At 28.8% G+C, this 23,490-nt stretch overlaps 1 protein-coding gene across 4 annotated transcripts in view; it reads right to left on the minus strand.

Moving 5' to 3' along the window:
* Positions 1-23,490, minus strand: part of raskol (Ras GTPase-activating protein raskol) — a 666,892-nt gene that overhangs the window by 15,839 nt on the left and 627,563 nt on the right. For all 4 annotated transcript variants that reach the window (XM_075370951.1, XM_075370952.1, XM_075370950.1 and 1 more), the window contains 7 exons: positions 20,961-21,130; positions 15,678-15,840; positions 11,664-11,922; positions 11,263-11,411; positions 6,651-6,817; positions 4,573-4,820; positions 257-578 (listed from right to left, as the gene is read on the minus strand). In XM_075370951.1, the coding sequence (XP_075227066.1) occupies positions 257-578; positions 4,573-4,820; positions 6,651-6,817; positions 11,263-11,411; positions 11,664-11,922; positions 15,678-15,840; positions 20,961-21,130 (1,478 nt within the window). The remainder of the gene's footprint in view (positions 1-256; positions 579-4,572; positions 4,821-6,650; positions 6,818-11,262; positions 11,412-11,663; positions 11,923-15,677; positions 15,841-20,960; positions 21,131-23,490) is intronic.

Here is a 23,490-nt window from a genome sequence, read left to right on the forward strand (position 1 = left end):
TTAAGTCTTCCACTGGATTGTTAACACCTTATAATAAGTACAAAAACAATTTTCTAAAAAAAAAATTTTAAAATCCATCCTATTTCATATTAAAAAATCAAATATCTTTTGATAGATTTTTTTTTTGTTTACTTGTTATGACACAGCCTTTTTATAGAAACAAACATGTTTAAAAATGTGGTTCACCTGGAACCATATACAATAACTGCTATGATTTAAGTAATTACTGGATAAAAAAATAAAAAGGAATACAAACCGATAAAGAATGAACATTGCAGTTGTGTCTCGCAGGACTATTAAAAGATGTCAGACCTTCATCAGCATTATGATGGTGATGATGATGTGACATAATACTGCCATTATTGCTAGATAAAAATGCATTACGAGGAAGTGTTGCTGCTCTCGCTACACCCGGTGATCTTCCACTCATAATTTGTAATGGAGATTGATGCTGATGTTGGATCTGAAGTTGGTTATTGTTATTGTTAGCATTATTATTGTTGTTGATGTTGCCACTGCCATTATTGTTATAAATGGTACCTCCATTACCATTTATACAAACTGTTGGATCATTAAACCTGAAAAGAAAGTAAATAAATAAATACTAACTTATAACTAACAGCAAATATATCGTCTTAGATAGATCTTATATTACCTTACTTATACACAGGTAGTATATTCAAAACCCACAAATATCTAAAAAAAATGAACAACAGCAATTACATACACAGAATATCTAAAAAATAAATCTTATGAATCTCAGGAAATATTCTACAACTAAAAACACAGAAAATGTACATTTAAGTATGGGTCCAGAAATATTTCATTTTCAAGTTATAACTTGAAAAATTTTCACTATGATTTTTGCTCCAAGAGTAAAAAGTAAAATGAAATAAAATTTTTGGAACTTAAATCTTATATGTATATAAAAATGAATGTATGTTTGTTTGTTCCATATGCATTCCTTTACCAATCATCCAATTGCGATGAAACTATGGTGAGTTGTTGTATAAACGCCTGCGAAAAATTCTGGATTAGTTTGTACCACTGGGGTTGAGATATTTTGAAAAATTGTATTTTTGGTCTGATTTGCCTCATATTCAGAATATGTATTAGTTACATGAAAAGAAATATTTTTTCCAAAAACTATGCTAGGTGGCACCAGTGTCAAAATATCTGTGACACAAACAAATATACAAACAGACTTTCTTCTATATATATATATATATATATATATAAAAGGCAATGTTCATATGTGTGTCTGCTATAGCCAAAAAACTGTGCAAAATAGGGAAATAGGGGAAAAGTTAAAAAGGGATAAAATGAAAGGTTTAAATTTTGTGGAGTTCTGTAAAGTTCAGTTTTTTGATATTTTATCAAACTTTCAATCGTGTTCATTTAAAAAATAATAACCCTTGATATATATATATATATATATATATATATATCAAGGGTTATTAATTTTTCAAGGTGCGATCAGTCGCGAAATAAAAACCCGCGCCAAAATCGTATGAACCTTTGCACATATGTGTTGCGCAGCGTCTCTAGTATGGCCTTCAATCACACCGCATCACTTCGTTTACTTCTGAACACGTAAACATGTCTACAACAATAGCATCTCCCGCCAATTGTGAAGTGCATGCGGTAATTCAATTTCTTCAGGCTGAGGGGTGTATTGCGGCTGGAATTCATTGACGAATAAGTAATGTGTACAGTGAGACTTCAATGAGAGACAGCAAAGTGCGACAATGGTGCAGGAACTTTAAAGCAGGACGTTCAGAAGTTCATGATGTAGGCGGTCAGGGAAGAAAGCGAGTGTCAACCGATGTTCCGTTGAGCGAGTGGATGAGGCAATTCGAGAAAATCATCGGTTCACAATTTCTGTATTGAGTGATTCATTTCCTGAAATGCTGGCTAGGAAGACAACACTATGGCACAGACATCGAGCTGCAGACCAGCATAAAAACAAGGCTGAAAACACAGGCGGCTCCGTTCTATGATGAGGATATTCAAAAGTTGGTACCACGGTACGGCAAATGTCTAAATCAGAGTGGCAACTATGTAGAGAAATAGCGTAACAATGTAATAACTTGTTACAAAAAAAAAATATTATCTTTCATTGTGGTTTTAATTTCGTGACCGATCGGACCTTGAAAAAAAATACCCTCGTGTATATATATATATATATATATATATTCAAATTTAGCAATAGTGAAGCACTGCCAGGTCTGCTAGTTAAGGGATATTCCAATTAGATATTTAAATATAGTTTTTATCTGAATAATTGAATAAAACAGATCTTAGAACTGCATTTCTAGTAATTACTAGTAAAAACAAACTGGTATGAAACAAAAAAAATTGATGCCACAAAACAATTGTTTAGCTTAATATAAAATAACTTTGTTAATCTGCCAGTAAAGAAATAAAATTTTTCAACAAAATTTATAGAGAATTTATATCTGAGAAAACCTATGAAAATAATAACTGAAAACGAAGAAAAATTTAACTTTTACTAAAAATAATATAAACCGAAATCTGGGAAAAAATTCTGTATTATAATTTTAAATTGAAACAAGGGTTTACTTCATTAGTGGAAAATATCTAGAAATAAAATTAACTAAAAATAAATAAAAAGAAAAATGAAATAAAATGTCAGTTTGAAATAAGTAGTATTATTTAAATTTTATGCTGTTATATTAAAAATATTGTATAAAAAACAAAAATTCATAATTTAGAAATACTTTTGAAAAAAATAATTTTTTTATTTTGTAAGTTAGCAGTATGTCAGTTTTGCAATTTTGAATATCAGTTTTGCAAAACTGATATTCATACATGGCATTTGAATAGTTTTGGATGCATTCAAAATTGAAAAAAATTATAATGCTTGTGTATCACTTTCTAAAAATGCCTCTTCAGTTTTGAAATGAAGAATAAGCAGACAAATTGTTTATTTACAAATACCCTAGCTGCATATCATTAATATCAAGAAACATTCTTAATAAAAGGATTCCAAATTCTAAATCCTTTCCTTTGGCATTTCCATGTTTACACACAACTGGTTTTTTCAATTATGTTCATGTTCTCTTGAACGCAAAGAATATCATATCAATAAAGAGCAGAATGCAATTCAGCAAGTTAACAGAGCCCAGAGCTACGTTATGAAATCCCACTCACTGGTTTGATACAGCAGAGCACGGGAACCATTTTGTAAAGAAAATCTCTATTTATATACTTGTAAGAGTATCAAAATTTACTAACAGTAGATTTTCTATTGGATCTAAATTTTCATTACTGACTTCAAGATAATAAAAAAACTAACACTATAATATAAAAGTAATACAAAACAACTCCTATTTTATTCACTGATGAGGAAATTTTTTAAAGAAATGGAGATAATAATTCACAAAATATCCATTATTAACCTGAAAATCCAAGTGAAATAAGTATTTTTTCATAAAAATTACTTTTTAACAAATAGTTTTTTTAATTTTACTTTTTCATAAAACTTTTACTGGATATTATAGATTTAATTAATGATCTTTCAAATTAGGGATAGTTGCCAAATCCCTATTCAGCAATAACCAAGCGTAATTTTTCTCATGTAAATCAGTTTCAATAAAATAAGATTTTTTAATAAACTGTACATAAAACAATGTTTACTTAAAAAAATTTAATAAAATCAACTACAAACCAGCATTAAATCTATTTTTTCTTTAATGCCCATTAATCCCACAGTTTTACTATGGGATTGCAGGAGAGATGGATGCAGTGAGATTGTAACTTGAGTTACATCTATAAATAAAACTATTATCAAAGAGTTAACATAAAAAGACACTCTTTAGACGGTTATCTCACTGAATGGTTTGTATGGTTAATTTGAATATTTAAATAGATTATACAATTCTGTGGTTAGGATTTTCTTTTTTCCTGATGATTTTGCACATATGTTTTTTGAAGCTTGACATGGGAAATGGAAATGGAATTTTGCAACATATGAAAAATGCCAAGTCTGACCAGGAGTCAAACCTGGGACCCCCAGATGAAAGACAGAGAACTTACTTTACAGAAGCCTGAGTCTCACCTACATAGCCTTCATTTTTTGAGAATATTTTGCAATAAATATTTAAGCTGATCTATAAAATTTCAATGATCAATAATTTGCTAATTTAATCATCAGTAAAACCATTCAAATCTTCCAAGGGAATGTAGATGGTATGGACAGTGAATGCCCACAACCAGGCAGGGCCCCCAAACCCACTTTGTGGAGCATTTGTTTGTCTCATCTAGGAACAAACAAGCTTTATGGGTAGATCATCTACCCTTTTCCTTATTCTTTCCTCTCCAGTAATTTTCTGAAGATTTCTACTTACATGCCCATTAGATCTTTGTTATGCGAGTGGGTAAAATTTCCTTCATCGAGTTATTGTATCCTTGATATTTGTGTGATCTGATGGGGTAAAGCTCTCCCTACAGACGTATCCAGGAACTTTGTTTCCTATCCAGTGTCTGTTCTTCAAGAATTTTTAAGGGTAGAAAATATTACTACTTATAATAAAGAAGAAAAAAGATTACCTGAATATATTCCTTTGAAGCGACTGATAATTTGTCATATCAGTTCTATTATTTTCAGGCTGAGTTAAAACAATTCTTACTCTTTCTAAAATACAGTGCAGTTCTTCAACTTCACAAAATCTTGCTGGTACAACCTTTGACACACATTCCAATAAAAGAGCATGCAAAATACTGAGCTGCTTCCCTAAATCAATATAATTATCATATTCTGCGCTACTGTTTACACTATTTTCCTTTGACACTCCGCTCTGAAAAAAATTTGAAAACATATTAACTACTTATGCCATTAAATTTTAATTAATCTTATCGTTAAAATAATGCTTGTTTTGGTAAACATAATTTAATTAAAAATAATTATATTATAATAATAATCCGAATTAATTTTTATATTTTACTTACGATATTTTAAAAAAAACATTAAGTAAAACAAAAGGAAAGTTCATTTTTATTAAAAAAAAAATTTACTGACAAATGAATAAAATATGTTTTACCAACACACAGAGTTAAATATTACTATCCTCTCCCACTAGAGTTATAGAGCACAGATCTATGTTAGCATTCTTGTGTAATGATACAAATTAAATAAATTTACTTGTAAATCTATTTACAAGTAATGGTAGTACAAACTAAAATGAATTAATGATGTATTGTAAACTTATATGAACAATGGGAAATTTAGTCAATGTCAGAAGATAGATATTTTAACTTTTACTTTACTTAGTGCATTCATAAGTTCATGGTTACTATACTAATAAGGGCTATGAACAGTTGTCAACAAATTTACTTAACAATTATAAAGATATAAATACTATAAGAAAATAACACGATATATATATATTTTAAATCAATTCTTTTAAGAATCATACATCTCTGTACTACATACAATATATTTATTTCATTTTATTTTATTAGATCAACCAACATACAGAATAAATAAAGTAGGATAACTTACCTTATTCCACTATACATGCAGGAGCACTTTCACGATTTACTTGCATCATCAGTTGCATTGAATATATGAATATGTAATCCAGCTGATGATGCAAGTAAATCGCAAAAGCGCTCCTGCATATATAGTAGAATAAGGTAAGTTATCCTACTTTATTTATTCTGTACTTAGGTTGAGCTAATAACATAAATAAATAAATATATATATACATAAAAGGCTGTCAGGGCTGGGTAACCTTCTGCACCCTCAAGAGAGTATATATTTCAGTTTGGCAAGCATACTTTGTTTATCATGTTTAGTTATTCCAAAACGTGAATTATTATGGAATAATTTCAGATCTCTCTGATACTAAAATACAGTTAGTTATACATTAAAAATAATGAATATGATTTTGATGAAACAGACAATGAGTTTGAGAATGTTTAAGAAAAATGCATGATTGATGAAGATGTTATAGAGAATAAGGAATCTATAATCATAATGCCTGTAATGAAAAGTTGATGTAGAAAACAGATAATAGATTTGTTTCAAAGTTTTCCATTTAATAATTGAAAATTTTTAAATAAGATTCCAAAAATTTTACAGTATTTTTTACTCACTTAGTCAGAAGGTTATAGAAATAGGAAATCCTAGAATGAATAGTATTTCAGAAAAATTGTTCGAACAGGAAGAACTAAGTAAACTATCTCTTCCAATCCTCTAAGACCGAGCAAAATCAGTTGTCCTGTAACAAGCGTGCTTCCTCCATGTTAATGCCAAGCCCCACTGTTACAAGATTAGTTTAATTCAATTCAATGGTTGTAAATGAAATTAATATTTACTTTATCAGAAATATTGGACGACCTGATATGTCCCTCAATTTAACAGTAGCAGTACATTTTTAGAGCCTATGATCAAGGATACAGTTGAAAATTTAATAACACCAGAAAGAAAAAAATGATGGTGTTCTTGATCCGCTAAAAAAGGTGCTGCAAATTCTTTCTATGCATTTATTTTAAAAATATTTTGTTTTTAATGAATTATACATACATAATTAGTAAATTTTAGCAAGTCAAAAATTCAATCAATTTTTTTTTAAAGACCCAAGAAGAAAATCATTTGAGATAAGTTGAATTAAAATAATACTTACAGATATCATATGTAAGAAGTTTTTCATAGCAGGGGCTTCCCTTTCTAAGAAATCATTCATAAATTCCATAAAATTTTCTTTCCCTTGAAATCTTGTAAAATTTGCTAATGTTTGTAATGTTTTTGCCACTAAAGTTAAATTTCTTGCAGCTTTTTCATTTGGATATTCTGGAATAAAAAAATATTCTTTCAATAAAACAATAGTTAAAAAATTATAAAATCAAATATTAAAAAAGATTTTCTATCCCTTTTATTTATTTATTTTTTTTTCTAAATTTTATTACATGATTATTCAAAAAGTTGTGATTCTGTAACATTAAATTTAAAGAACACAAACATAATTATATTTATATTCTATTAACTCTCTTTATCAGACACTTGTTCAAGCAATTACCCAACTGTATAGTTAGTTTTACTATTCTAACATTATTTATTTTTACCGTGCTTCCAAATGATGGCTGATAAAATCAAAATCTGAAAATGTTTGGATAAGAGATAGAAATGCTACTATTGTGCCATTCAGTTTGATGGTTGAGTGGTGATGTTATGTTAAAAAATCCAATAACTGTTCTTGTAACATCATGGTACTAACCACCAATATTTTCAATTATTACACAAACTGATGGCTTGGATTATTAAATTCAGAATAAAATATAATAAGGATTTACAATAAATTAATTAAATAACTGATCAATGATACACATCAATAAAAAGAAAAATATTATTTTTCTGAATCACACTAATCTACTAAGACTTAAATATAATAAATATGTTTAATACTGTTATATAAATAATCATTAATAGTTCATGTTATGATTGTAAATAATTTATTTTTTGTAACTATTTAAAACTGCTTTCCCCAATTGGAACCATAAATAAATTGTATGACACACTATGGCATGAAAGAGGATCTAAAGACATTCTTCAAGATTAAACAAGTTAAAGTAACAAAAGATAATATATAAATAAATGACAACAAATTAAGTTGGAGATAGTAATGTTAAAAGAGTCCAATCAGTAAATAAAACAATTATCACAAATAATAAATAATACAAATAATGAATAATGATAAACTGTAAAACACATCAGAAGACTCAAACTGAGAAACATATCTTCCTCATTCCTAGGATCCACAGCTCACCACAATCAGCTGCCTCACAGGTAACGTCTATGCCCATTCATTAGAGAATGCAAACATCGTAGGGCTGATTGTGTCATGTTCAGTGATTCAGTCATGTTCGGTGAGAATGATATAGAATGTAAATACAACCTCAAATGAAGCAAACCACAGACATACACAAGACCATAAGTTAGAATAATAACAATAGCAATAATAATAGTAACAAATTAGAATGGGATAACTAAGACCAGACTCTACAAAAGCCCAAAACTGTCCAAGAGAGCATATCATTTCAATCATCAATATCCATCACCTACACTGTATCCAGTTAGTTTATAGAATGAAGAATAAACAATGTTGCCTTTGTGTGAGTGAGATCGTCATGATTCTGCTGAATCACATCCATTGCATCAGTGCTGATTCACAATACGGTCATACTATATACAACACTAAATCATTACTTATATATAGTAACCATATAGTTAATTTCTCATGCAGTAGTCAATGTAATCAAAAGTTTATACATTTTGTCTTCTACGTTCTATTAAAACCCTTGATCTTTTCATACCACCACTCTTTTGTTCTCACATTCAATTTTTGTGTTTCTGTTACTTATTTATTTATTCTAATGTTATTTAAAATTAATATAATACAATTTTTTTAAGTTTACTGGAATGCAAATCTATTATTTTGACACGAAGTCCGATACCGATTCAAAGATACATATCATTTTAAATGTTTACAAAAGTAAATTACAGCCTAATCCAACAGTGTTGATTATAGATATCGTTAATAAACTGCTAACATTAATAGAATTTGCACTACTTTAATGTACAATGTGATTTGCAAGTATGAATCTACTAATGAATTATGATTTCCTAAAAAACAAAACCCAACAGATCAACTTAAAAAAAATTTGATTTCAATAAAAACACGATTTGTAAAAAAGTACACAAACTTTATTTATTGAAAAATGGTTTAGCGATGTGTTATCTTCACTGGAAGATAATTTGGTTATTGTCCTAGACAACATCCCTTATCATTCACGTAAAAAGGAAAGAATTCCTGTTGGAAAAAGAATGATATCAAAATGTGGCTTGGTTCATCAAAAGGAGTGATTTTTGAAGAGGATGAACTTAAGGTCCAATTATTGCAAAGGGTTTTGCATATTAAATTTTATTGTGCATAAAACTGATGAATTAGTGAGATCCAGGGGAAAAACTATGCTTTACTTACCACCCTATCATTGTGTACTAAACCCGATTGAGTTAACTTGGGGACAAATCAAAAGTTATGTAGTGTAAGAAAATACTGCTTTTAAAATATCTGATGTAAAATTTTATGCTTAAAAGCCATTGATAAAAAAGACCAACAGGAATGGGAAAACTGTATAAAACATGCAACAAATATTGTTGAACCAAATTATTGGGAATTGAATAATATAATAGAAAAAAAAACTGAACCTCCAATTGCACCTCTTAATATTATAGCACTCCGGATTTCTCGCAATCAGATGAAGAAAACTGAATTGAATTTATTATTTGTTTATTATCATAGAAATTCAATCTAACATATTAGTGAAATTTTACTGTTTGTGGACAATTGACAATTTCATAACTCTTAAAAAACTCAAATAAAATGTTTTAATTTATTTAAATTTAAAATATAATAGCACACAGTTGCTGAATAATAACATCGTGTAGTTTCTTTTATATGTATCAGGATTTACAGGAGATGCTTACGAATTGACCACCTGAGCAGTCGTATGTCCAGTTTGTTTACTTGAACTATATAAGCTAACTGAATAAGATATAGGTCAGTACATGGAGTCTTTTCAGCCATCTGATACCCTCTCCATTGTCCAATAAATTCAAAGCAAGATGATCAGTATGCAAATTCAGTCGGGATATGTATTTTGTACCTAGACGCCCAATCTCCTCAGGTACAAACGGGATACCCAGATGCCCGTGAATCTCACTATTTCTTACAAACCAAAGCAGCTGCACTATTGTCTTTAGTACCTTACTCAGAAACCATTGAACCACATCAACATTGCTGTTACTAGCAGTGCCCCAAAATTGAATTTCACAGGTCAAACCTGTTTTAAAAACATCTTTTATAGTAAAACCTTGTTGGACAGAGAGAATTGAAAACCTCTGCCTAAAAGCAAAACAACTTATTAATGTTAAGTTGCTTTCATTTCTCTCTTATGTTAAGTTCCCCCATGCCAACCAAGAACCAGATGTAAACCCAGATATCAAACACTGTCAGAAGTGTGGAATATCAACATTGTCAAGGTGAAGTGAGGGCATTCCCCCCTCCTCATTGTAAATATGACATTACTGGACTTAGCTGGGTTAACAGCTGATAACATCCAATGCAAATTGAAGTTTGAAGCTATCCGTGTTTTGGCATCTGATGTTTTGTGCCCACCCATACATTTCATGCACCAATATGGTCATACGCGATTATTTTTGGTGTGGCCCTAATGCTGACACTGTCCCAGAAGATTTTCAAGGCGTCTCTAACCTAACAAAACTGTTGGCAGTTATTTCAGTCCGAACAGTTTTATTGTTGTACTGTGGTTCCAGGTTTACAGAAAGTAGGTAGAGGTTCCTTCAATATCTAATGGTTGGAATTCACAAGTTCTGAACTTTATGACCGTGGAGTTCAAATCCTTCTTTATCATATTTAATGATATCGAGCAGTGCAAATATTTTAATACCATTCAAAATGGCGTCTCATGATTGCATGCCCTATGAGGTTATACTCCTGCATCATCCAAATAACCTTTTTGTATCTACTAATATTTTCCAGGAAGATTTGTGGTAGCTTATTAATAATGAGAACATTATAGTCGTCTTTGGACAATACCTATTCTAATAAATTGAAGAGTTTTATGATGTCTGTGATGCCAAACACTATTGAGAGTGGTTTAATGTCTATCAATTGTTTGGCAGGTTCGTTGACCTGCTCGTACCTGTTGGAGAGCGGCAAGTCATCCCTACCACCATCAGCTGGAGATATCTTCACCCAATATTGTTATTGTCTGCCAGGAAAGAATATGTGCATGAATATATATAATGTTGGACTCACTTTCACTTCTGAAGAAGTCACCAGTGTTATCAATTATTTAATTAATCTAAACTACATCACTTTTCTTGGGGGTGAGTCAGGACATTTAGAGGATCTCACTTTCTATTCTCCTGCAGGTTACTGTTTAGATCTGATGTTTTGACATTGCTAGATGGAACATCCAGAAGATGGTCCATGCGTCAAAAAAGTTGATGATACCAACTTAAAAATCAATACCAGCTGAAGAATATACTTTGAATATGAAAATTAGAAATAATAACACACTGAATAAATAAGGTCTACAGTATAATATCTGATTTACAAAAACAACATAAGATTAAGTTTCACTAGCACTCACTAAGTACAACAAACTCACACAAACAGCTGACAACAATAAAAATATTTAACTGCAACGTACCATGTGTGATGTTAAAAAGACTTGGTGATAATATGGCAGGGCAAAGGAACCTGAGGAAAATACAAGCAGAGATCAAATTGTCACAAATATCCAGTCTACCCGATGCTGAAAGCCTTTCCTTTAGCATATGAAAACACTGTCGTAACTCACTATAAAATAAAAGAAATAAAAAATTAATTGAAATATCAACAATGCCAAATGAACTAGAATATTTTTTAAAATAAAATAACAACACATCTTTCAGTTATATATATATATATATATATATTATATTAAATAAATATAAAACAGAGGTATAATAAAACCATCAGACTAGCAAGTTCATAACGTATTTATAGCAGAAAAATAAAAAGTTTAAAACAACATTATAGGAGAAATTATACTACATATAATTTACTTACATTGGAAATTGGCTGTTTGACCCAAGTATTCTTTCCCATGTTTTTTCCACAGCACTCCGAAGATTAGCTTGATTCCTGGCAAGGGCAGCACCACTACCAGCTTTAAGCGGGTCTACTTCACAATCTACTCGTCCACTTAACACACCTCCAACAAGTTCACCAAGTGTAGCATACAAATATCGTTCACCAGTCAATTTCAAATATGCCTCCATCGCTTTTGTTGCCAATGAATTACCTCGGAATGTTAGCCTTTCATCTTCTACAAAAAAGTTTAAAAAATCTATATATATATGTAATGCAAGTGCGTGTGCACACACAGACACACACAAAGTGTGTGTAATATAAAACATAACAATGCTATACCAATCTGCTGTAGAAAGTAATGTACATAAGTTGTATACCATGATTTTCCATGACCAATCAATAGTAAACAATAACACAGACTAAAGAAAAATAATTTTTAATATAGTAAATTTAATAGAAATATTTAAGTTTTTTTTTTATAGTAAATTTTTTTATCTTCTTCATAAACTCCAACGGAACAGTGAGGCTAAGTGCAATTAAGATCAATAAATAAATTATTATTTATAATTAAATTATTATGCATTATGGACTCAATTTTCAAAATTTGCGTTTATTTTTTACCAAATCAGCAAATGAGAACAGCTTCAAATTATAATTAATTCACTTGTTATTGGAACTAGGAGAGATTAAAAATGATGATAATCATCCATTTTTTATTGTCATCATTTCTCAGCAGATAAGCTTGAACTCCTGAGAGTTCAAGTAAAGTAAAACAAATAATTCATTTAAAAATAAATACAATAAAATTTGGAAAAATGTAATTATATAATATAATATTGCTAATATACAATTTTTTTTTAATCCTGTAAAAAGTTTAATTTCTTTTTGTTGCTTATGGTGCTACTTTGTTTAGACAACAAATTTCTTCCTTGTAAAGGAAAGCTTCTTTAAAAATAGCACATATTCTTCTATAATGTAACGATGAGAAAGTATAGATTGCTAGAATCCTTCACTATGTTTCACGATTGTCAATCAACCACTCATCCGCAATTTATCACCAATGATAATTAACATATGCAATTTGTGTATATTTAGAGGCATATTCACACACAATTTAATCTTTAACCCTTTATTATAAAATGTACACCAAATGAAACAAAAATATTTTTCTATAGATATAAAAACCAATTATGACTTTTAAAAAACTTCTTGTTAAATAAAAATATTTAAATAAAGTTAAATATTTTTGCCAAAAACATAAAAGACAAATCAATAATGTTTCTAACTTATTTTCTTTTAATATAAAATAAATTATTATTCTGATTGGTGGTAAGATGTAAAATTAAACTGACTGATCTTCCTTGTTCATATTACTATAAAGTTAATGTATAACAAGATTTTCCTAATTGTAATGTGCTTTTGACACTTATATATATATATATATATATATATATATATATATATATATATAAATTTATTCAGGTTAAACTTTTTATAGTCCATTTCTTCTTTTTTTTCCTCTGTATGTAAATATCTATATATACAATATAAAATTCTTTCAGCCTCCGCAAAGCACAGAATTAGAGAAAAGCTCTTATCTTTAACTTTTTACTTCATCCTTTTGCTTTCGGGCCTAAGTCAATCCTCAGTGATATCTTTTATAAATTCTTAAACTGTTTACAATTTACACAATAAGTCTATTAGCATTTTACATTTTGTATAAATCGTTTGTTTAAAATAAAAATGGATTTAAAAACTTTAAAAAATCCTTAAAAACATTTAAAATAAATTTAGAGCAAATATTTGTTCAGCCTACAATAAAAATGCATTACAATAACTATTAATTTATCATATCTTATCTTAGTATACCCATTGAAATAATTTTAATAACAATGTCACCATCAAATTCTGTTTACAGATTTATAAGGCTGAATTCATGTTTATATCTATATAAGAGTACATATACAATTTTTCTAAAATTTCCAATTTTTTATTACTATTTTCATCTTCAATATTTACTTTTTTGACTATTTCAAAATTATCTTCTAAAGTAGTTATATTATGATTATTATTTGTTAAACGATCAGCAACATTTGAAAAACCCCTTTCTATTTTTAAATGATCTATTCATTTTACCAATAAATATCTTTTCGAAACTGTTGCATTAAATTTTGTAAATACCAGAAAAATCATGATTATTTTTTACTCTTTCAGTATTATAAAATGTTAAATGTTTTATTATATGATTATCAGGTTTATAAGCAGAGGTTGATACTTACTATCATTATACACATCAATTAAGTTTTCTATTACTTTATTTGTATATGAGTATTTTACATAAACATTTTTATTGTCACTTATGGGTAGTAATCTAGTAATATTTGTATTATTGAAAAACTCTGAATTATATTTTTTATATATGTTATCAATCAATGACGCATGATATCCATTTATATAGCTATATTCTTTATACTATTTATTTTGGTATACAATTCCCATTTATCTTTTATGTATTTTATTGCTCTTTTTATCATGTTCTTAAAAATGTTAACCTTTTGGGACCAGGATGATTAGAATTCCTATTTATAATAATTTCCTTCGATTTAGGTTTTCTATATACTCTAGTTATTATTTGATTGTTTTTATTTATTTTAATATTTACATCTAAATAATTTATTTTCCTGTTATGTTCCATTTCATATATAAATTTTAAAGTTTTATGATATGAATTTAATTTATTTAAAATTACTTATGTTCATTATTTATAGCCGTTTCTATATATAACAAAAATATCACATATCTGACCCACAATAAAATTTTATTTATGTGATTTATGCCATATGCTATTTTACTTTCAAATTCCTGCACATAAATTTCTGACATTATAGTAGCTAAGGGAAATCCCATAGGTAAAACATTTTCTCGTGTATAACAGATTTCATTAAATTCAAAATAATTCTGCTTACATATATTTCTAATTACTGTTATAATATTATTTATACTTTTTTGGTCTTCACCTGCTTTTATTAATTTATTTTCTATTACTGAGATTGAATAATCAATGTGTATATTTGGGTACATATTAGTTATATCAAAGTAACCATTTTAGTTTCATTATTAATCATTTTTAACTAACTTAATTTACTGATTAATTCATACACATTTTTTATATTATAGTTATATTCTAAATTTATCTTTGATCTAATTAATATAACAATAATTTTAGTAATTATATAACCTGGGGCAGTTTTGAAATTAATTAATGGTCTCATACGTACACCTTCCTTATGTCATTTTAGGAGACCTGTAAGTTTTTAGGGCATAAGTATACATGAATACAACCTGCTATGATATTTTAATTTATTATTATAATTAAATATTTCCTTGTATTGTATCCATGTTTAATGTTAAACAAACAACTTTTACAAAATGTAAAAAGCTAATAGAATTATTGTATTAATTGTAAACAGTTTAAGAATTTATAAAAAAGATATCACTGATTTACAACTTGGTAAAATGAGTTTCTAGACTCAATACTAGATAGCAAATAATGTAACATACTTAAATCTCTTTCTTTCTCAAAGGTAAAATAGTCTTTGGGCATGCACATACGAATGGATTTTTAAACGGTTTTTTAAAAAAATTGAAAATTTTATTTTTTTTAAAATTACATTCTGCTCCTAGGCTGTAACTTACTAATTTAATTATACTCAACTGTATGTTGAGTTGTTGATGATATTATGTTGTATACATAATATCATCATGTAAGTGATGATATTAGTAAAAAAAAGTAATGTACTTATGTCAATAATGCAAACATATATTTTTCAAAAAAACTTTCATGTTATTTGTGCTAACAGAAACATAAAAATACCCTTAACAGTAAAACCTATAATTTCAAAATTATATTTATATTTTAAATAATATTTAAATTTTAAATTATAATAATTTTTGGCTTGTAAAATTTTATAGTAACTAATTACTGCTTACCAATTCTTTCAATATCCATCATAACAATATCCGCAAGGAATTCTTTGGCAAGACCTTCTCTCTGCATAACATGCACTAAAGCTGTGGCAATATCTTCTTTTGCCTTAACGCCAATCACTGGTTCTAACACTTCACATATTGATTTGTAATCTGTTTTCAGGTACTGTAAAACAAAGAAAATTCTTTTTATAACTTTTAAATAACATTATAAAATTACTATATATTTCATTAGAATCCAACAGATAAATTGTGAAAAAATTAAAATTTTCAGAGGGAAACTTTTTAAAATAAGTTCTCAATAATTTATCAACTTTTTTCATTAATAAAACATTATGAAAATGAAAACATTACCTTTATTTATGAACACATTCATTTTAAGACTAAAATAACCCAGTCTACATGCAAAAATCATGTGTATAATTTCTCAAACCAGATTATTTAAAAATAAGAGTAAAGAAGGGAACTGAAATGTAACGTAGGAAGATATTACTTGGGTTTAGAAAACAAGAACATATACATCCACAATAGTTCAACCTCAGGTATTTGAAATAGCATTGGTACTGCTAATATACACAGTGGAGGGAATAATGTACCACAACAGAACATCATAAGCAGCAAGAAGTCACCAGACTAGTAGTGCATAAATACTAAATCTGAAAAACATTAAGTACCAGTAGTAAAAACTGTTTTATTTACATAGTTATTTACACAGTAAAATTACAAATGATAGACGATGTAAAGAAATCATTAAAGGAAACTTACACTAAAAACGACCATCTATTCTGGAAAGAAATCTGATGGTCAAGCATAGATTTAGGAATTACAAACAAACTGCCAAAAATATTTTAACACAGAGTATTGCTTTATGGAATAATACCAACAGAGAAATGAAAAAAGAGGGAAACTTTTGAGACTTGGTGTTAACAAAAGATGTTGAAAGTTATATGGGTTGATAAGAATATGAAATCAATTGGTTTTAACACAAATTGGAAAAGACAGGAGTTATTGGCACAGCTTGTACATAAAAATTGATTGGCCATATATTCCAGAATCCCAGGATTGGTGAATCTGGTTCTAGAAAGAAATGGGGATAAAAGCAAAAGTGTAAAGATAAAAAAAAGGAATGTAAATTACAATATATGATACACATAACTGAGGAAGTAGAATGTAAAGGTATGATGAGACTAATTGATAAGAAAGGTATGGAAAAGCAGGGGAGCAGAAAATGTTCAGACCCCTGAAATTTTCCCAAACACAGTTTTTTCGGTCAGAATTTCCCCAAAATAAAGGCGAGGATTTATTACGTTTTACTAACAAATTTTATTGAATGAGATGTGTTATAAAAAGAGAAGTAATAAAATACATGGGTTGCAGGCACTTAATTCATTCAAAGAATAATCTTATGAACGAGAAATACTTTATTAATTACAACTCAACAAACACAATAGTTTAATATTGGCTGTATTGTGATGGCTTCAAGAGAAGATGATCGCTGAAGAGGGCACCAAAATAAAATAAATGTGATAGGCTTAATCTAAGAGACATGAAGAAAAGAATTACTTACTTACTAAGCTAATTATTAGAATACAATTTGTACCTGAGAGGTAAACAGTCATAAACCCATTGGAAATCTGATGAAGTTACCATCATTTACCTCTCAGGTGCTGAAATTTATCCTTTTATTTTTAGAACATACATAAATATTATACAGCTAATAAAAAATCTGCCAATTCGATGTCTGTAGGATTGTTTAACTATTTTGTTAAAGATATGATAATGAAAAATTGTTTTAATATTATGACAAAATTAATAATACTTCATAAAGACAATTACCTGTAATGAGTGCACTAATGATTATCAGTTCAAGTCATTAAGAAAAGGCAGCTTTCCTTTTTCCTTTATTTTTGTGGAGACTGTCAATGACTTTTGATGTTTTGAATATTTTTATACAATTGTTTGAGGAAAATTTCATAAAATGGTATTTTCCACCATTCAAGTGTCTGTCCAAAGATATCTTTAAAAGGTGTGATACATGATGAATGGGAGGACCATTCTATGAAATGAATACTTCTTGAAATAGTGTCAAATTTTTCATTTTGGTTGTGCAGATGGTTGCCAGTGACTGCTCCAACAGATTCACAATCAGCCTCACTAGAGATTTTTAAGCAGTTTTCAAGGAGGAAAATTGTTTCTGAGATTTCAGCACAAACTTCAGTGTTGGTAAATAGTTCTTTGTTCACTGTTGTCTTGCTCAATTAAAGGTTTTTGGCCTCATTTGAAGAATCAAGTATTTTTAAAAAATGTAAGTTGGCAAGACTGCTCTTAATCATTTTTAGTTGTAAAAAAAGAACTTTAAAATCATAGTTACATCATCAATTTTTATTGATCCAATTCATTAAAATTGCTAAAGAGTAAAGTGTATTTGCACCTGATTCTTTTGCTATTCTTAGGAACTTGCTACTAAAACATTGTCTTATATTTTATAAAATAGGAGGCTCACTGATTTTCATTTTAAGTCGATTTGATAATGCCATACAAAGGTTTTCTAGTTTTTTCTAAGTCTTATGAAGGTTTTTTCATTTGAATAAATTTCTTCTGCATCTTGAAACTGTTTCTGAGTTTTTGAACGGCTTGATCACTCTAGATCTTCATCAGGTAGTAAAAATTCTTGTAAACATTATTATTTAAGCTTCCAAGCTCCTTAAAAAGAGATGGAAAATTTTCCTCACTTAATTTTGCACTTTTCATTTCAATTTCCATTTTCTTCACTGTGTTTTTCATTGAAGCGTAATAATCAAAAACTGTCCAGATACATATGTTTACATTTTGTGTGGTGCAAGTAAATTTAATCACTAATTCTAAAATATCAATTGTCACAAGTAGCTGGTAAATGAATTCAGGTTTAGAAAATGTTATTAGCTTTAATGAATACTTTTCAGCTTGTGTTTTTGCCTTTTTGGATACATTTTGTTCGCTTTTTTTGCAAAGTAATGAAAAATAATTTGAAATCTCTTTGAAATGTTCTGTAAACTCTCAATTCATTTGAACAAAACGGGTTTGTTGGAATGATTTAGAATTTAAAAAACTCACTTCTAGTTCATCTACTAATGTAATTAATTCCTCATAGTCAATTCCCCAGTGTAATTTTTCATTACATTTCCTACTGTTTGAGGTTGACTGTTGACTGAGAGCTTGACCAAGAAAAAGTGTGTCTGCAAATGTCATTTTAAAAATATTTTAATCCATGTGCTAAGTCCCGCATAGGGAAGAAAAAGTCACGGTCGACCCATTCACAAAGCAGGGCCAGTTTTTATCTACACCTAGATCAAAATATTGTCCATCAAAAGCCATGCCATTTAACTGTTCTTTTATTTTAATAATAAAATTCTCGATAGCATATTTGAGTTTCTGAACAAGAACATCACACCCTTGTGTGAAGTGCCACATGATGATATATAAAAAATAATACAAATCTGAACACCATCTACTAATGTGGTTAGACATGTAATCTGATATGTACGGTGAAGTTTGGTTATTTTATCAGTAGTGACAGATACTAAAGGCAAACAGTTTGTTACAGGATTTTTAGTAACCAAAATATCCAAAATCTTTGCTTTCATGGTAAAAAATATGTTTTTTCTGAATTCTCTGTAAAATTCCTTGATTAAGCTCATCAATATCAAAATAATTTAATACATTTAGATTTAATAATCTTTCAAAATATTTCCCACCCTTACCTTCTCTAATAGCACTTTAAGCTGCTCTAGCAATCCTCAGACCCACCTTTTTGTGTTCTTTTGCAAAATTACATTTCTTTTCTGAGTTGCTTCAGAAAAGTCAATACACCATTTATGAGCAGGTGATTTTAAGTGGTCAATTAACTGGATTTTGAAATTTCAAAACTGTACACTCTGAACGGTTGAATTAATTGGTGTTCACTTGGTTGAGAGAAAACAGCAAAAGTGCCAGATTTAAGAACCATTACCTCCTTGGGAGTAGTTTTATAATGCTCCACACAGGGGAAGCAATGTACTGTGCCCATATATTCTGCTAAGCACACCATTAGCTGATCTAGAAGTGATTTGCTTATCCTAATTAATTTGATTTTTGCTTCAAAATTTTTCATTTATCTGAACTGGAGTGTTGGCCTGGACAAGTGAACCAGATAAGCCTATTTCAATAGTTTTAATCTGATTCGGTTTTAATAGTTCATCAACTTTTTTATTAAGGTCGGATATCGCCTGACTTATAGTTTATAACTGTTCAAAACATAAGGATAAATAGTTGGCCTATTAGAGAAAGACACATTATCGCCAATATCAACAATGTTTGGCCCGCAAGATAAGTCCATTCTGTACAATGTGTATGATTCATCCAGTTTTATCTGTTTATTTACAGGTTCACTGCTACTTATTTCAGCACAGTCACGCGATTTTGGTTTTAAAAAGTACAGAAATATTAGCTTGATCTTTATTATTGATTTTTCACTTGGGTGTTTATTTACAAAATGACTTCCAAGTTTATCGCATCTGCCGTGCCAGTCACAAAATGCACAGTTTATGTCTTGCTTACTCTTAAATGTTGACATAGTTAATTAATGTACAATTATGATATTTTATACTCACTATACTGTATATTGTGTATATCACTTGACACTATTAAAACTCACTTAACTACTTCACTATTAAAAGAAAACAATACGCTTGCAGACGGGCAACTAATAAAAACAAAGAAACACCATTGCCTACCCAAAAACAAGTAAACTAATAGTGCAGTAGAAAGTTAACGTGATGCTCTCATGCATGCACACACTGGTGATCACAATGCATCTTATCAGTAATGCGTCTCTTGCATATTGTGAACTGAGTCTATAAGTCATTGCTCACCAGGAATGATACTACTACCTTTCTTCTCATTACGCCTAATATAAAATAGGATGAATGTTTCTTTTCAAAACTTGTTAAAAGATCAATTATTCTAGTTAATAATTGTAAAAATGATGTGAATACATCAGTTGATATTTACGTTGTGATTTCTGTTTTTCATGACTGGTGAAAATTTCTTTGAAATTTCCCCAGACAGCCCAAATTTCTCCCGAACCACGTTCACGCATTTGGACACATTCTGCTCCCCTGTGGAAAAGTACATCAAACCAGCCAAATGATTGTAGGCAAATAAGAGTTAAAGTAAGATTCATACATATATACTAATTAGGTTAGTTTGCTGGCTTTTACATATAGTTCATAGAATATATAAAATAACTAGTACAAATTTAAATCATACCTGAAGGAATTCTTGGTAAATTTTTACAGGTAAAATATCAACTTTCTGGAAACGACATTTTATTCTAAGTGCAGGTGGATCTTTTAAACTACCTTTTTCACTTATAACAGGATACCATTTCTCTGTTAAATAACGAGATGTAACTTCATGAACTGGTATACTAACACTTCCTGCAAAATCAAAATTAAAGATTCAATAAATAAATAAATTTCATAAAATTATACATAACATGAGAAATGAATGTATAAGAAAAATTGAAGAAAACTGTATGAGAAAAGATTGTATACTGAGAATGGCTCTGCCATTCTCAATATACAAGCATCCAATATTAGACTCAGATTTGTGCTTAATTTTAATAGAACTTAGAATCAAATTCTCTACAAAGTTAACTATAAATTTTTATCTGTTTATTGGTAAATTAACAAAGTTATTTTATTCTACTGTTTTACCTCATTTTTCTTAAAAACTAAAAACGAAGAGCCTGGAACCATCTTTATTCAATTTCTTAGATCAAAAACTATAAGGAAGCACAAAATTTATCCCTACATTTGTACCTTATGAATTTTAATACAGTTTAACTTCACAGAGGTAGCAGAAAGCAGGGCTAAATGTTTCACGAGCCAAAACTCACTAACAAACTATTTACTGATGTATGTTTATATGAACTTTTTATTATTTTTGGCTATAGAATCATCTCCCAAGAGATTGCTGTGCAATTTGGAATCACCTGTATACATATGAATCTATAGAGATGGAAATTTCAAACCAATCAGATTTTGTTAAATGTATCACGTAGAGAGAGTACCATCAATTGAATAACAGTTTATGATGCCAGAGATATAATGAACGTTGCAATGTATGGACATAAAAAATTTTATTACTACTTTTTTTTTCAAAGGTTACCTCTCCTGCTATCCTTGTTCTGTTCCATTTCATATAATTTCTTCTAACTTTCTAGTAGAAAAAATTCTTTCAAGTTAACAAAATTGAAAAAGTTCAACATTTGTAATATGAAACAAGTATTATCATGAACTGATTAAAATCAAAGCAATAATCTTATTTTTTTTAAATCGAACAATAATTTAAACACAGAAATTTTCTAATAAATGCTTCTATAAATATACTGGATGAAAATAATTTACTTTTCACTGATGAGTCCAAACATAAATGGCAATTTCTGGGTGTATACAGAACGTTAATTTATATAATGTAAACAACTTGTACACCCAAGTACAAAATTAAGAAATATATTATCTTATTTTGTTGTTTTTCAACAAGAGAACTTTCATGGGATCCTACATCATCAATTATATATAAAAAAAACTTTCTATAACTACGTAGTTATAGAAAGATTTTTTTAAATATAAAAAATCTGATGTGGACATCACGACCTCCTTGCATGCCTATTAAATTACATATACACATGTTTTTACAATTAGAGGATAGTAATTAATTATTAATAAATCAATATATTTAAGTTTAAAAGAAGAAAGGAAATCAAGTTGAATTCGAACCGATGTGTCTTCCCCTTGTAGAATCCAAATATTTCATTAATTAAAATTTTATTTGGCTATAACTCTGGAACCAATAAATATAAAGTACCACTTATGATATATTGTTGAAAAGTTCTCAATGAGGGCTGATTACTGCAGTTAAGAAAAAGTCCAAAATCAAAAAAAATTGGATTTTGGGCTTTTTTGGACACTTTTTGTCCAGTCAATTGCAATCAAAAAGGGAGGTGCACAACTAGATGTTACAAGAGTAATAAATCCAAAATTTCAACATTCTACAGATAATTGTTTTTGAGTTATGCGGGATACATACATACAGACATCACACTGAAACTAGTCAAAATGGATTCAAAAATGATAAAAATGGATATTTCTGTTGGAATCTGATAATCTAAATTTTTCACAATCACAATATTTTCTTTACTTTGTACAAAGAAGTAGAAATATTAAAATTAAAAAGTAAAAAATTAAAGGATCAAAATACAACCGCATACGTGTACAAAGGCATATGGAATTAATTGGGTAACATGCAAGAGGCCAGCCAAATACAATACTGATACTATTTAAGTAAATGAATATTATACATATCTATGATGTGCTGCTATCAACTGCAGCTTGTAAGCAGATCTCCCTCAAAATCTTTCTGTAGGTTGACTGAGTTGAATCTTTGCTTTTATATATATTTATATATATAAAATATATATATAATATTTTCTTAAAATATCTAAATTTTTCTTGTTTATATTGCCATTTTTAAATTTCAATATTTCTAAACCGGTACATCAGAGATAGAATGTTTATTGTTTATATGATCAGCCGCAACATTAGAAAATCCCAATTTTTGTTTTTATAATACCTAAAATGTTCATAAAATCTAGCTTTAAATGATCTATTGAGTTTATCTATATAAATATCCTCACAATCATGACATTTTATCTTACAAACACCACATAAACTGTATAAATCAGTGTTTGTATTTTTTTAAATATTTCATTATGCAGTTGTTAGTTTTGTATGCA

This window comes from Lycorma delicatula, chromosome 7 (assembly GCF_047948215.1).
Source record: "Lycorma delicatula isolate Av1 chromosome 7, ASM4794821v1, whole genome shotgun sequence".
Classification (NCBI taxonomy): Eukaryota; Metazoa; Arthropoda; class Insecta; order Hemiptera; family Fulgoridae; genus Lycorma; species Lycorma delicatula.